Source organism: Sceloporus occidentalis, unplaced genomic scaffold, assembly GCF_023333645.1.
Source record: "Sceloporus occidentalis isolate IW3139 unplaced genomic scaffold, rSceOcc1.0.p SCAF_209, whole genome shotgun sequence".
NCBI classification, from domain to species: Eukaryota; Metazoa; Chordata; class Lepidosauria; order Squamata; family Phrynosomatidae; genus Sceloporus; species Sceloporus occidentalis.
In genome coordinates, this window is record NW_028317189.1 from 792,843 (window position 1) to 809,354 (window position 16,512).

Sequence of the window (16,512 nt, forward strand, 5' to 3'; positions counted from 1 at the left end):
ATCTCCTGCAGCAGGTCCTGGGGCCGCGCAGGACCTGCTGCAGTCCTTGGTACAGCACTGGAGGGGGGGTCACTCGGTATTATGTGGAGACCCCAGGTGAACACGCGTCTCCACATGTCCTCTTTAGTGTATTATTATTTATTGGTGATGTCCCAGATTTTACCTCTTCGCTGGAATTCACTCCATAAGACTTTCCTCTTCTCATTCTGACACTAAATACCAAGCTGTACAGAAGAGCATACAATCTATTCTCCCAATACCCGCAACCTGCATTCGGAAAAACAAACCGGTAATTCTCCCCGCTTTCAAGATCTCCAGGCCGCCGACTCACCCTCATCGAAACAGTCCTTCACCTTCTGTCTCGTTCAACCACCTAACAGATTGTAAGCTCACAAGATCAGGGCCGCCTTCTCCTTCTGTACCAACGTGTCTTAACGTGTACTAACAGCGCTACGGAATCTGTTGGCGCTCTTTATACAAATGTAATGATGGTGTCATTCTGGATCAATTTAAACCCCAACTATTTAGCCGCTTCTGGGGAGTTTTGCGGTATTTAGGTTCAGTTTTTTGGCCCCTGGTTTAGAAATCCCATCTACAGCGAGAAAAGAACGCGAAATCAGCGAGGATATCCAATTACCTTTAATAATATTAATAATAATACATCAGAAGCCAAAAATAATAATAATAAAAGCTTCCACACAAAAGGGGGGGGCACAGGACACATGTACATGGAGCATCGTATGTGAAATATTTCAGGGGGGGCACGTAAGGGAAGGAAATAGTTGTGGGGGACACACATAAACGACAGGTTGTGAAAGGTCACATGACAGGCTGATATATATGTATGTGCGTTAGAGAGAAGTCGGGTGCGTATACGTGAAGGGGATGCGATGAGTTGGTTAGGGGGGCATTGAAGTGACAGGACGTGTGACGAGAATGACGTAGGGGGGTACGTGTGTACCAAAATCCAGCATGTCACAAACCACACACACACACACAGCACAGGGCTATAATAACTGCCCTCGGAGGCGCATGGTGAACGTGGGAGGGATCTGCCCGGCTGTCGCTTAGACGGTCATGAAAGATAGAGTCGCGTTTTGCGGCAAAGTGAAAGCACTCACCCATTGAACACGCACACGCACACAGCGCCGGCAGCTTATAACGTCAGGAGATAGCACCGCGGCCTCTACTCACTAAACGGGTCGTAATCTCAAGGCCTGTATCCTGGTTCTATATCTAGGTGTTAATGCTAAAAAGTATGTGGTCATCGGTAAATGTTCTGGTGTTTTCAGGATGAGTGATTATTATATGAGATATATAGAATATCTGTTGCATGGGGTATAGGACGCTAGAGGCTATGGAATATAATATGTGTTTTAGAATTATATAGTGTTATGGAGGTAAAGACGAGTCCTTTAGACAACAGGTTCCTCGAGACAGAATGAACCTTCGGAGAGTGAACCTCTGATGGGTGCACGTGATTTTACACCATTTTTGGTTGGTATAGAAAGAGGTGGGTGACGGCTAGAGATGGGTCCAGGGTACCGAATATGGCCAGGGACTGATCCTATAGAAGAGCTTGACGTATATGAATATATAGGTGAATGTTAAGTTATAGAAGGGCGAGCAGTATCTGATCTGTGAGCGAGCCTTTGGGGTGGTTTCCTGGTCATACAGGGTCTTTCCTCTGAAACACTAAGTCATCTTCCCTAGCCCTCTGATTTTGTAGGGATTGAGGGCTCTCTCCCCGAATGTAAGTCAAACAGCCCCGCTCTTCCCTAATGTGAAAAGGACAGTTAAAGCCCCCGCAGTATTAGAAGAGAAGCAGTTTCCTCTTGAGCTCATTTCTTCTCCAGAGAGGCAGCTTCACAAAATCATCCACGGGCATGGAGAAGAGACGCTGGAACTCTTCAGGGGAGAGGTATCTCTGAAAAAGACGGGCGGACAGAGGTGAGATTAAAGAAATTCTAATAGCCCCTCCACTTTCATCATTAAGGACTCGTCTTACCTCCAGTTGCGTTTTATCTACTCCTGGAGGCAGTTTCTGGCGCCCTCTGTTGGTCACAATGAGCATTTCGTAGGGAAAAATCTATTTAAAGAAAATGGCAACAATTATTAGGTATAATTTGCAGACTGCACAGCTAAGTCTAGACCCGCAGTCACTAGACGCACACCTTCTGCTCCAGCATGCTAGGGAGAGAGTTCCCTCGGTCCATCCGTGACCTCTGACCTTCCCCGTTCTGCAGGATAAAAAGAGGATGTGTGTCCCAGCGGAGAACAGCTTCTCACAAATAACCCCGTGTATGGAAACCTTACCTGGAACCCTGTGGATAAAGAGTAAAAGCGTGTAAATGACACTACGCAGTCAGCCCATAGCTTTCCGGGTGAGATACGCTACCGTTCACTTTGGGGTCACTCAGAAGGACATTTCTATAACATAATTACAATTTCAATTATCCTTTTAAACGTGGATCAGCGAACACAACGTGCCATTGGAACACAGAAGTGATGGGAGTGATAAAGGAGTGATGGGAGTGATAAAGGGCCTCTGTACGACTATGAAGGTTTTCCATTAAAATCAGCCGTTTCCAGCTACAATAGTCATTTACAACATTAACACTAACACTGAAATTGCACCCCTGTCCAAATATCTAAAACCAATTTACTATCCCCTGCTGCCCATATATATATATAAATATATAAATATTAGACCCTGCTGCCGATAGCAGGTATAGATCAACACACAAACCCAGATCAATAGAACCTGGCCAGCACCCAGATAACACACATACGATTTGCCATCTTTGTCCCCAAATAGCCCAGCACAAGTCTACTTTGTCTCCAAACAGTCCGGCCTGTGTCATCTTTGTCCCATATATACCCTGCCTGTGCCATCTTGGTCCCCAAGGCTCAAACCTCCTGCTAGTGCCATCTTTGCCCTTCCACAATTATACATCTATGATACACAAACACTTTTACAGTCCCTCACTAATTCACACTTTCATTCAGACAACTCATCCACACATTAACTCATGCACTCCCTCATTAAGATATTTCATCCACACATTAACTCATGTTCTCCCTCATTCAGACAACTCATCTACATATTAACTCATGCACTCCCTCATTCAGACAACTCATGCACTCCCTCATTCAGACAACTCATGCTCTCCCTCATTCAGACAATTCATCCACATATAAACTCATGCTCTCCCTCATTCAGACAACTCATGCTCTCCCTCATTCAGACAACTCATCCACATATTAACTCATGCTCTCCCTCATACAGACAACTTATCCACACATTAACTCATGTTCTCCCTCATTCAGACAACTCATCTACATATTAACTCATGCACTCCCTCATTCAGACAACTCATGCTCTCCCTCATTCAGACAACTCATCCACATATTAACTCATGCTCTCCCTTATACAGACAACTCATCCACATATTAACTCATGCTCTCCCTCATACAGACAACTCATCCACATATTAACCCATGCTCTCCCTCATTCAGACAACTCATGCTCTCCCTCATTCAGACAACTCATCCACATATTAACTCATGCTCTCCCTCATTCAGACAACTCATGCTCTCCCTCATTCAGACAACTCATGCTCTCCCTCATTCAGACAACTCATCCACATATTAACTCATGCTCTCCCTTATACAGACAACTCATCCACATATTAACTCATGCTCTCCCTCATACAGACAACTCATCCACATATTAACCCATGCTCTCCCTCATTCAGACAACTCATGCTCTCCCTCATTCAGACAACTCATCCACATATTAACTCATGCTCTCCCTCATACAGACAACTCATCCACATATTAACTCATGCTCTCCCTCATACAGACAACTCATCCACATATTAACTCATGCTCTCCCTCATGCAGACAACTCATCCACATATTAACCCATGCTCTTCCTCATACAGACAACTCATTCACATATTAACTCATGCTCTCCCTCATTCACTCAATGCATCCACACATTCATTCACACTCTTTACTTATATCTAACCCCTCTCCCTCCATTATCACTTTCTAACCCCTCTCCTTCCCTTATCACTTTCTAACCCCTCTCCCTCCCTTATCACTTTCTAACCCCTCTCCCTCCTTTATCACTTTCTAACCCCTCTCCCTCCCTTATCACTTTCTAACCCCTCTCGCTCCCTTATCACTTTCTAACCCCTCTCCCTCTTTATAGTTCTCTCACTTTGAGGTCCAGTGACAGGAGCAGGAGGCTTCTGTCTTTCTGCACTGTTGCAGTGCCCGCTGCTTCACTGCTGAGCGCCGTAATATGACGTATTACCGCGCTCAGCAGTGAAGCAGCGGGCACCAGCGAGCGGCTTTTAAACGCTGTCTTTTTTTTTTATGCGGGGGAGAACGAGGGGCGCCAAGCGGTTGCTAGGTGCCCCTCTCTCGTCTCCGCATCAAAAAAAGACAGCGTTTAAAAGCCGCTTGCTGGTGCCCGCTGCTTCACTGCTGAGCTCCGTAATATGTCATATTACGGCGCTCAGCATGAAATGCCGGCACCGGGACGGAGGTAGAGGCCTCGTGGAGGAGAATCTCTTCTTCGCATAAAAAAAAAAGACGGCGTTTGAAAGCCGCTCCCTGGCGCCCCCTTTTTAAATGGCGCCTATGGCATGAGCCATAGGTGCCATACCCTAGATATGCCTCTGCACTATCTGCACTGGATTTCTCATCCATTTCACATTATTTAAATGGACAAAATGTGCTTTTCTTTAAAAAAAAGGAAATGTTTTAGTGAGCCCAAACTTTTGAACAGAAGCGTATGGAACACTCCAGCTCTTACTATGTGTAATAAGCGCACAAGGGCTGTAACGTATCTTACTGAATGCAAATCAATCCATACGTTCGCTTTTTAATGGCGTTAGAAAACGAGACTTCTTTCTCTACCTTCTCACCTGTCTAAATTTGCTAAAGCAGGTAGGATGCTTAAATAATAATAATAATTTATACACTCGGGAGCAAATAGAGCTCAGTGCAAAACCTTCCAAGCTGGCGTCCAATACAAGTCAATTGAAATTTTACTGAAAGTTCCAACCCGGGGCGTTTGCTTTATCTCAAAACATCCCCCATTAGGATTTCAACTGCCAGAATATAGTATGTCTAGAGATGTAAAATTTACAGAAATTTTGAAGCCATGGAAACATTTTTTTTTTATTTTTTCCGGAAAAAATTGAAATTTTCAGTTTTACAAATGGGAACATAAAATGCAGTCTATATAGAAGTATCATGCTTGAAATTAAAAGTACAGCTTATTCAGCAAATAATAAACTAAATCTGCTTTTTCAAACTTTATTTTTTGTCGTAAATGGAACGAGGTCTGTATATGTTAAGAACATACATGAGAACAGTTAACCCATTTCCTTCAAATGCTCCTCCATTGATTGGACGGGGAGAGCGACCACAGTCGCCCAATCAGATTTGCCCCTTAGCACCAATTGCAAAAGTTAAGTAACTGGCATCTTTCATAAAGGTCTTCCTGTTTGAATGCCATGTCATAAACATATTATTTATCATTGGAAAAGAAGATATTCCACACTCTATTATGTTTAATTTTTTTTTTTCCCCATCTCTAATTGTGACTACTAACCCGTCCCTTCCTAAAGTGCCCCGGACAGTAAAATGGCGTTAACTCGTTCTCACCTGAACTTTCTCTCTGCCGGTCCGGGGCTGGAAACTCTGCAGACCGCAGCTAAAGGGAGTAAGATAGATGGTTGCTGTAAGCGCATTCACAACGGGACCACAGCAGTATCACTAAAGTACGTTTACTTGTCACATACCCGTGTCAAGCTGCTCCGTCCATAACCGGTATGCACCGCTGGAGATAGAGACATTGTGAAAAAAAAATGAATGATACGAGAACGCAAAGAATGGGGAGGATGTATTGCGGTAACAATGGTTTGGAGAAAAGAGAATGGAGAATAGACTGGAAGGGGGAAAAAAATGGTGAAAACTTGAAATGAGCGTGAGCTCACTGGGTGTGCGATGGAAGCGGTATGAGAACCATGTTTGTATTGTTAGGATGCCGGATGGGAAGGTGAACATGCGCGAGAACACACCGTAGGCTGGATGCTTAGAATGCTCATGTTGGGTTCATTGTGAGAACGCTAGATGTATGAAAAGGGGAACATAGGAGCTCTTGGTAATGCTGTAAATAAGAAAGCAGCATGGAGGGCATGTGAAGACAGGCATACGCACGCGTGTAGATGGTTGTCCGGTCAGGAAGGGAGCGTGTTTTCCTTCTCCGGGTTCCTATCTTCTGCATTTCTTCTTTTAATATTAGTTTTCCCAGGTTGGACTGGATCTGTAAGTAAAGCAAATGTTTGTGCCAAGAAGTACAGAATATAAAAAGTGCTGCGGCGTTAAGGTCTCATTGTTATTATTTATCTTCATATACATAGCTACATTCGCTGATCACTGGATCACGTACCTTGCTTAGCTCTTGTATGTGCAGCTCCCTCATCTCTCTCACATCCTCACCTTCCTCGCCCTCCTCATCCCCGTGCGTAGACTCCCTCCTGTGACGTCTCTCAGACTCTAGAGGCAATTGGTGAGTATAGGAGTTAGGAAGGAACTTCTTCTAGTGCAGACCTAACCTACATCAAAAGTAGCCATACATCCGTAGATACCACCGGTGATGCATATCTCCACCAAGCTCCATCAATGCTGTAATGTACCTTCAATCACAATATAGTGGCACAAGAGTTAAAGCAACTATTCAATAAGACAATGATAAAAAAAAAGAGTAATGTAAAGGTCATTCTTCATAGCCGGGTCAAAACATCAATCCTGACCATTCGTGGTGGCCCTGATTCTTTAGGACTCTCACTCGGGTCCAGCTTGTCTATGTCCCATGGAAACAATCACGCGTGTCCCAACACAGGTCATTTGGATCTTGTCTCTCATACCTACTACTGCCAGGGAAGGGGGGCACGGCCAGTAATCGGTCTCAATCTTTGCAGGCTGATTGGGGTCTGGAGGCCGCGCGGCCGGGAACTTGGAGGATTCAACGATGGGGTCGTCAGATAATCGATGGTATGCTGCAGAGTCTAAGAAATAGTAATGAACAGCGTTACAAAGTGTCTAAAGCAAGACAACAATCGGGCCACATTAATAAAGCCTGAAATGGACCAGTTCTGGGGTGGACTTGAAATAATTACTGATGATTTATTCCAGGTGATTGTCCCAAATTTAACATTTCAATATTCATTTGTTTATCATAATGGAGAGTCAGAGCTATGCTATCATGGAAAGTGAGTGTGATGTGTTAGCGAGTGTGACGTGTTAGCGACAGTTTCCAAATCGAAGCAGGACCCCCAGCCGCTCCCTGCATGGCTACCACCCTTACCGCTGACCACTGGGATATGGTATCATATACCAGAGCTCTTCCTATTAAGAATATATGATGCCTGGGAACATCGTGTTAATGGGCTGGCTAGGGGGATCTTCTTTGTACCTGCCCCACTGAGTACCCAAAAGGGTGAGTTGCCCCCTAGTTTGGTGGCAGAGGAGCTGCTGATCCTCCAGGACCTTCCCACCCTAGTTGGCTTAGGTCAGAATACACTACTACCAGTTAGTGGGAACAACAAGAACATGCACTAAAATTGTGTGAAGTCTCATATAAATTACTTCTATAATTATCCAAGTAAGTACTTTATTTTTTAATAGTGGAGTCAACACTCACCCCTCTGTTTGTAGATGGGGGGCTTCTTGTACAGATTGGGCTCCGCCAGATCTAGAGAACATGATAATTAAAATTTAAAAAAAAGATTCAATTTTGGAATATAGTAAAGTTTGAAGTGGTGCTGGCACAGAAAGGAAGTTCCATCTGGCCTGGGCTGGGGAGGCAAGATCAAAGCCAAGGCTATCCTACAGAAAATATATAACATTAAAAACAAGGATCTCCAGCACCACCTCCTTTTCGGGGGTTCCTCTTTCTAACTCTGTGCCTTCTCTTTGTATGTAATTTCATATCCCAGTAAACCTCATTGTCATTGTGAAGGCAGAAAGGATCTGAAGACGGTGATCACGTCACTAGTCCTGTCACATCTGGAGTACAAGGACACTTTATACGTGGGCACGGCAGATTACTACAAGATCCAGAATCCTCTCTGGGAAAAGTTTCATCACATATCTGGTGAACTGAGGAAACTACTGGTGGGACACCGAGTACTATGTAAAAGTAGACCATTATATTTACAGGAGATGTACACCCTTCCCCCCAGAGTCCTCTGCCTCTCCTCAACTGCTCTTGCAACAAGCAAGACACACAGCAAGGAAAAACAAGAAGGCCATTCACCTTCTGAACTCGTTTCATGGCTCTGGTACTCCATGCTTCCACCTATCAGCACAACAGAAAACCACCCCTCATTCATGCCGAAACTAAAAACTAGGACCTTTACGGGGGCATTCCCAACCGTCACCTCCTAATCTCTCTTGGCTTTCCCTGACAATCCACCCCCTACTCTCTTTCCCTGTCTGACATACTTAAGAGCATAGAAGATAGAGAGATAGATAGATAGATAGATAGATAGATAGATAGATAGATAGATAGATAGAGAGATAGAGAGATATAGAGAGATATAGAGAGATATAGAGAGAGATAGATAGAGAGATAGATAGATAGAGATAGATAGATAGATAGATAGATAGATAGATAGAGAGATATAGAGATAGATAGATAGAGATAGATAGAGAGATATGGAGATAGATAGATAGATAGATAGATAGATAGAGAGAGAGATAGCTAGATAGAGAGATAGAGAGATAGATAGAGATAGATAGAGAGATAGATAGATAGAGATAGAGAGAAATAGATAGCGATAGATAGAGAGATAGATAGATAGAGAGATAGGCCCCACTCCCTGCCCATTCCGACTCCGATCCCCATACAAATACATAAAGTTGGGGCTGGCCTTGCCCAAAAACATCATCAGTCCTGTGGAAGGGTTTCACGTAGCTGGAGCCTGGACGTTCCCTGGTAAGTAAGAGACCAGATCTAGGAGCTTGCCAGGTTTAACCCCTGCTACCTTGGGGATACGGGTTAGTATGACCTATCTATGGGCAGGACGTGCTGTTTGGTCCCCCCCGCTCCTATCCCATCTCTAAAAAATCTAACTAGGGGTTAATCCTGCGCCTGATCTCCAGGAGAGGGGCAGCTCTGGGTAGCCAGCGGTGGGAAGTTTTGCAGTAATGTGAAACACACAGTGCTCCCCGGCATTGTTGAACTCCTTGGTGTTCCATTCTTATGCTTGAGGTTGGTTAATACCTGGGCAGTGGAAATGATGGACACCTCCCTTGGGTGAGCATGTTCCTCCTCGGGTCCCTTGTATAATGGAGCCACTAGTTGTAGATTTTGTTTCAGCCCAAAGTGCAGAAACCTATTGAAGACAATATTTGAATGGTTTCCACTAAACAGCCTCCATTCAGGGTCTTTTATCAACCAAGGCACCAGTTCTACTTACCTCAGGGGAGGGAGGGGGTGATATGGACTTTGGAGAGAGAGAGCGCTGAAAGAGAACAAAAATGGACAACCATGAGAACACGATAGCAAGGGCCAAAGTCATGCCATAGTCTAATGAGACGAAAGAAACGTAAACCAATCCCTATAGCAACCAATAAAGTATTAGTTTTGTTGTTTCACTTTTACTACTTGTCACTAATACAAAAACAGTAAGTAAGAGTTGTGCGCTTTTTGGAATATTATGGATTTGAGTCACTCTACCCCAAAACATCTACCCCTAGCTCGAAAACTCCCAGACACAACAACTTAACTTGTAATTGACACGAAGATTTACGCCTGAATCCCTCAAAATAAAATCCCTCAAACTTCTGTGGATCTTAAGCTTCTAATATAAAATGTGATCTGCTTCGGGGGCAGAAAAAGATCCCCCCAAAATAACAAACAAAAGCAAATAGGCAAAGATAATGTTAACACAACACAACACACTGCCATTAAATATAAATTCCACCGGACCACAAGAGAAGATCCAACAACAGGGACTTCAATCATTGAATATATTTAAACAAAACCATAAGCCCAAGCAGCATTTCCATCGATCATCGATGGATTCAGTGTAAAGGGACGTTGAGCATCAAGCTTTATTTTGATCCAAGGTAGGATTTTTTCAGTATAGTTACTTTTCAGCCAACTAACTTCTCCATGTTATTAAATCCCAACAGTAGGTGATGGGTCTGTTCCTCTTGGTCGGACCCAGGCACAAGGTGTCATTAGCGACGTGTTTTCTCTGGGAAGCTCTCTGAATGACGCTTTTCACAGTGCGGAGCCAGGAGACGCGAACATCCATGAAACGCATGATTGTATGCCATGGGGCAGCGAAACTCAATGGAAATCGCTTGTGCATTATGCTTACACAATGTGCGATTTAAGTATTCTCAGTCGGAGATTCCCCGGAAGGCTGCCGTTCCAATTAGACAAAATTATTAAGTGCGCTCTACTGCAAGCTCAGCAAATAGACCCGATCTGTCATTTTATTCTTCCCTCTGACGTCACATAAAAACAGAATGGTAAACTTTAAACGTGTGTGTCATGTGACAATTAATACGCCAAAAAAAACGAATTTTTCACATAAATAAATAACACATTGGCATTCCAAAAGCAATGCAAGAATTATGGTGTGGGAGGGGCAAGTTACACAAACACACTATAACATATTTATACACGGGGGTTCGGCCGTGATGAGGGGGCTGCATATTTCTAATGCTGCATTAGGGCATTAAAGTGTTAAATCCAGCAGTAAGTGGAACAGCACCTTTAAATGCCATGCATTCTTTGGTTTTAAGAAGAAGGTAGGCAAGCGCTGGGACTGAATAGTACGTTTTAAAAAGAAAATGATCACAGTCCAGATTCTAGAACGAGGTGGACAGTCCCTCTGCTACAAACACTCTCTTTAATTGATTCATAAACAAATGCTTTATTTGAGCCACTAACGAGAGGAAGTAGCCGGGGAAATTGAGTCTCCTTTTAATTAAATGCCAGCGGCGAATCAACAATTGGCAAAATGAAGAAGAAAGACAGAACAGATATTACGTTATGAGATTGGAAGAGCGGCTGAGATGTGCAGTACATGCAGCGTAGTTACATGGCGATTACGTTGGGAAAAGAAAATCATTTTTGATGTTTCCTGAATATATGAGGGACGAAGCTAAACAGATCTATCAGTGTCCCAGTGTTTAGGAGCCTGGATTGATGCCAGCGCAGGGCTCGTTCTTGAACCTTCCCTGTAGAAGGGAAAAGGCTTGGGATGCATTAGCGGATGCGCATGGACAGTACACAGTGCCGGCTATACCGGGCGGGTTGAGCTGGGACGGGGTAACAATACACATCCAGTAGACTCCAAACTTGCTGAATATGTTTCTGTGTCAGTAGAATAGCAAAGCGATACAGTATGTCTGATAAATAGTCTCTAAGCAGCCATCAACGTAATGGATTTTCTACATAGAGAAAAACGGCGAGGCCACTGACTATCCGCTTCCAACATATCCTTCCCAAAGAAGGAGGAAAAAAAAGCATGATAAACAAATAATAAATAAGGTCTTACTGTCCGTGTTGCTCAAGCACCAAAAAAATCAGCAAATAATGGTGCCATGGAAGCAGCTTTCTGCTTTATTTCCAAAGGCTGCAGACCAAGGGTGGATCGTAACAGAACCCGAATTTAATATAACCCCCAGCAACCTACAGCAAACCACCTCCCTGTCCTCCTCTACCTTGATAAGCCTTTTCTCATTCATTCTCAGCCCAATGAATCCCATCAGGTCCTTATCAGCCCATATTCCGCACCCTAGCCCTTTGCCCCTATTAACTATAGGAAAATGACAATAATATAAATGATGACATCATGGGCTTCATTCAATGAGACACCTAAAGCTTACTTCATGTTGTGATTGAAAAAACAATATGTCTGAGACAATATTGCGGTCGTAGTTTTCTGGGCTTTATGCCTGAAAAGTATCTCTACTCAATTAACATACCCACATCAAAGTTATCTTAATTGAACTGCCTGCTACAAATGCATCATGTTTGAGCATCTTGACAGAAAACCGTGAACATTTTATGCATATTTACTAGTGTGGGCTTCATGCCAGAAATGTATTAATCTTAATTGGTGAAATCAACTTCAAGAAGAAAATGTACCTGGATTTCTGTCAATTTGTTACATTTGTATCAAGCAGTTCAATCAGACAACTTTAATGTGGTTATATTAATTGAGTAGAGATACTTGACTAGAGATACTATAAAGTATGAAAAATATATCAAAACTCTTTACCTTACAAACAATCTGGTGATAATAAGACTAACTTAAAGAGGATCGCTGCACATTCTTACATCTTATTTAACTAAATTAAGCTTAATTTGTCAATTACATTGATCTCATTGGATGATGAGAGGTTTGCTTTGATCTTATTAGCCTTGCAGGCATTGGAGTCTTGGAATCAGATACATAGATTTTTGCAACTAGCTGTCAGTTTTATGCCTGGGGGTTGACTTGCTAAGTGGTGATTATATATATATATATATATATATATATATATGTGTGTGTGTGTATATACACACACACACACATATATATGAAGCATATGATTGGCTTTTTATGCAAAATTCTAGATCTTAGGCTCATTGAATCCAGATCCATGTAAGCCCATATAAAGTTCTGTAAATAAAGGTCAAGTATTGTAGGATGACAGACAGATGTCTGTAAGGTGACTTACCTCTCGGCTTCGCAAGGTATCTGTGTGTTCTAAAAGGGTGTAAGTAAAATGCGGTTCGTAAATCATCAGATCTGGGCGCTCGATATCCAGTATGGCCTTATCACGAGGGAGGGCAGCCAGATCCTTGTACCCCAGCACATGACTGTCCATCCGGGCCTAGGGAGACAAAAATACACATAGGCTTATGAAGAACCTGAAAAACATTGTAGGACCATAATGTTAATGAGGATGATTGTATAGGTTTGTGGCAGGTAAGTGCTGCGAGGTCACGCAGTAAGGCAAAGAAAGGGTTACTCACAGTAATAGAAGAGGGGGAACCCGGCACGCTCGGCCCTCTGGAGCAAGTGACACTGCCAGGAGACGTAAGGGGGGTCTGCAGAAAGGGGGCACGTTACTAACAGACACATATTTACAATCACAATAGCTTATAAAGTGTCTATCATATGGTGGGTTTCCTATCTTACAGGCCTACGACTGATGGTGATCCACTGCCTAGGGACATGCCAAGGGATACGTGTTAAGTGTAAGGTTGTCCCAATTATTCATAATAACCCAAATATTTTTTTGTTCGTGTAGAATTATAGCATGTTAAATACTTAAATATAACATTTAAATGAAAGGCCTATAATACCAGTTCCATGTCCCATCCCCTCACTCCATCCTTACGAAGGCAGCGTGGAGCGTGAAGGAAGGTTATGAGGATCCGCATATCTGGAAGGCAAGCCGGGCTCAGTCTGCGGGTGGGCTCGCTGCCACAGCCGTCTGGCCCACCTCGAAAAACACTATACTATACTACAGAATATTACCTTCGAAAGTTTTTCCATTCAGCCGCTGTGTATCAGTGTCCCGTGCGCATGCCTGGAATCTAGAGGGGATCAAAGATAGATGAAGGATTATTAGATTGTGGGCTGATTAAGGCCCGTTGGATGTGACAGTCGGCAGATTAATCTGCTTCTGGGATCCCTTGTCTCAGGGAGCAGAAGGCGTCACTCTCTCTGTGTGATTAATGACCATCACGGCAACTAGCATCAACGCTATAAAGACACCCGGTCTCTGGGAGCCAAGGCAAACACTGGCCCCTGTATCAGGATGTATCAATATTCTGCATGGATCTCACAGACTAATGCTCTACAAGGAGACCGGTGGCAAATCCTGGCACGAGGCACGATTGCTATGGATGTGATGCTCTCGAGGCTTCCATGAACCAGATGCTATGGCTCACCAGTCAACATGTTGTTCTGCATCACGTGACTTCCCAGATTCTGCTCCAGCACTGCTGGGAGAGCAAATGTGATGTGATTGGACGATGGGTAACCAATCACAGTATAAACCCAAAGCTGGCTATAAGTACACAAGGAAGCAATAAACGAAAAAAGAAAAATGTGCCATAAAACAAATAGATGAATTAAAAGAACACTGACGTGAGTGGGAAGCGCAGACGCAGAGAGTCGCACCGGTGTGACCGCCTGGCCTCTAATTCCTGGTCTCTCCCGTCCTCTGCTTCCTCCTTGACTCATAATATACTTCCCAGCTTGTCTCATACAGAGCCGAGACAAGCCCGGCTGTCTAATACACAGGATCCGTCCTATAACCTTATTTAAAGACTAGAGAACACCAGATACATTCTATAGACAGAGATCCAGACCGCGTCACTCCTTATTCTATACAATGGGTGATTGCGCATGTGCTGTGGGTTTTGTCCTACAGAGACCTACCAAGACCTGAAAAGAGTACCATGTACTCGGAACATGTGTTTACTGGGTTGATGGGCGGCACGTGATCCCGTGTTCCTTATCTGTACACACAAGCAGCTGCACCCCACCCACCACAGCGTATCTCCATGGAAACCATCAACCCAGCCCATCTGGGAAACAGCACGGGTTATATAGCGGCATCTTCATGGAAGGAAACGGGGGCATTGCTGAGCACATGTATGACTGAAGGGGTTAATGACGGAATGTAAGCAACTACATTAAACGAAGATCTGGAAATCAAGCGTCATGAAGATTATATGAAATAGAACCCACAGCTATCCATTTACTAAACAGGCCTGGTGATGGGGGGGAGCTTTCTAAATCCCTCCATGGAGCAGTCATTTAACTCAACAAAGTGTCTTTTAACCCTTCACACACACAGGTATGGCAGGTCATCTCAGCCTGTCCTCTGCACAGGGGTATTTCACCAGGGCATGTCCACCGGCCCTCCACACACAGGTGTTCACGGCATATATCACTTTATCACAAGCACGGGTGTTCACGGCATATATCACTTTATCACAAGCACGGGTGTTCACGGCATATATACCTTTTATCACACGCACAGGTGTTCACGGCATATATCACTTTATCACACGCACAGGTGTTCATGGCATATATCACTTCATATCACATACAAGTATATCACAACTCCCCCATCCACACATTGCCATAAAGGTGCCCTTTAACATGCTTATTTCATAAGCCCTCCGACCCTCCAATTATCACCGTCGCTGCCTCCTGTATTCCCATACAGCACCCGCCGGCTTTTCTTCTAGCTCATCTCTGTCTCTACTGAGACATCTCCGGGCATGTGAATCCCTGTACACGCGTGTTATGCTTTCTGAACGGCATATGCACTCATACAGCATTTCCATAGCTACAGAAGTCCCCTATGCAGTAATATCATGTAATATTATTGCTGCCGTTACGTATCCTCTATAATGATTCTAGGACCCCGTCCACATTCAGCGTACATTAAATAACATAAATCTGCACCTTGCAGGTTAGCAGCTCAATACCACACACGCTAAACGATCCCCGTATTGCCCTCCATAACTGCCCCCCTCTGGACCTGCACGTACAGACTGATTGTCTGTGGATCCCGTGCCAGACCAACGCACATCATTCTTATTACAGACCCCTAAACGCCCTCTCCTCCAATAAAGCACCTCATTCAGGCTGCATGATGTCTCTTTCCGAGAGTGCTGCGGTCACATCTGTGTTAGGAGATATCCAGACTCCCTCTCGCTGCCACGCTGCTCCTCCCTGCACATGGAGCAAAATGCTGCAGAGAACTCTCCCAAACTGAGGAGGAGATAAGTGGAGAGCACGGGGTGTCTCTTCAGAGCGCTCATCATTCTAAAGACAGATCACACACAGAGACGCCGGCGGCATGACACGAAAGTGCAACAGGTAGAAGAATACGCATGAGACTGCGCAAGAGTCAAGAAAAGAGCGGGGTCTTCATAGGAGACAATTAAGGGGTAAAACAGAGAGGGGAGAATTAATAGTGGTAGCTTTCTTTGTTTAAATGTACTTTAACTCTCTTATGGAGAGGGTACAAGTGCAGGTCTATATCCTTGTCTTATTTTCAGGATAGCCTCATGTCTGCCCCATGCATGCTATATTTTCCTCATTGTATTGACGTCGACCACCTCTGCTTGAAGGCTGTTCCACTTATCTAGGCTGCTACTTTCTAGTCTGAGAACATTGCTTCTATGTATACCCCAATGCCCTCACCAAGATAGCCTAAATGCATTCATTCATATATGTTTTTCAGGGACATTGTTTCTTTTTGGCCAAATGATGATGTTTACCTTTTCAAATGCACATGTCTTCCCTCCTACAGGAATATCTCTTCCTCTTTTTACTTAAAAAATCCTCTCTCTTATTCATGTCTCTCTTTTTCCCCCTTTTAGCTTCCCTGAAAGACCACAAGCCCTCTGAAAGCCACCATCCTTACACAAACATGTACACATACAGT

The 16,512-nt window shown here is 43.9% G+C and overlaps 1 protein-coding gene across 1 annotated transcript; it reads right to left on the bottom strand.

Moving 5' to 3' along the window:
- Positions 1-1,813: 1,813 nt before the first annotated feature.
- On the bottom strand, positions 1,814-13,595 carry LOC149277592 (dematin-like). Its single transcript, XM_089502707.1, has 15 exons — positions 13,578-13,595; positions 13,070-13,144; positions 12,772-12,927; positions 9,507-9,551; positions 9,311-9,422; positions 7,727-7,777; positions 6,951-7,091; positions 6,473-6,579; positions 6,241-6,346; positions 5,823-5,860; positions 5,686-5,734; positions 2,317-2,324; positions 2,175-2,240; positions 2,009-2,089; positions 1,814-1,927 (listed from the first exon to the last, which is right to left on the bottom strand). Exons 1-15 carry the CDS (start codon positions 13,593-13,595, stop codon positions 1,814-1,816), a joined length of 1,167 nt encoding a protein of 388 aa, XP_089358833.1.
- Positions 13,596-16,512: the final 2,917 nt, after the last annotated feature.

Excerpts from the sequence above, each read along its gene's own strand:
- LOC149277592 (XM_089502707.1), bottom strand. Across the intron at positions 7,778-9,310 it reads CCATCATTTCCACTGCCCAG|ATCTGGCGGAGCCCAATCTG; the intron begins GTATTAACCAAC and ends CATGTTCTCTAG. Across the intron at positions 5,735-5,822 it reads GACGGAGCAGCTTGACACGG|CTGCGGTCTGCAGAGTTTCC; the intron begins GTATGTGACAAG and ends TACTCCCTTTAG.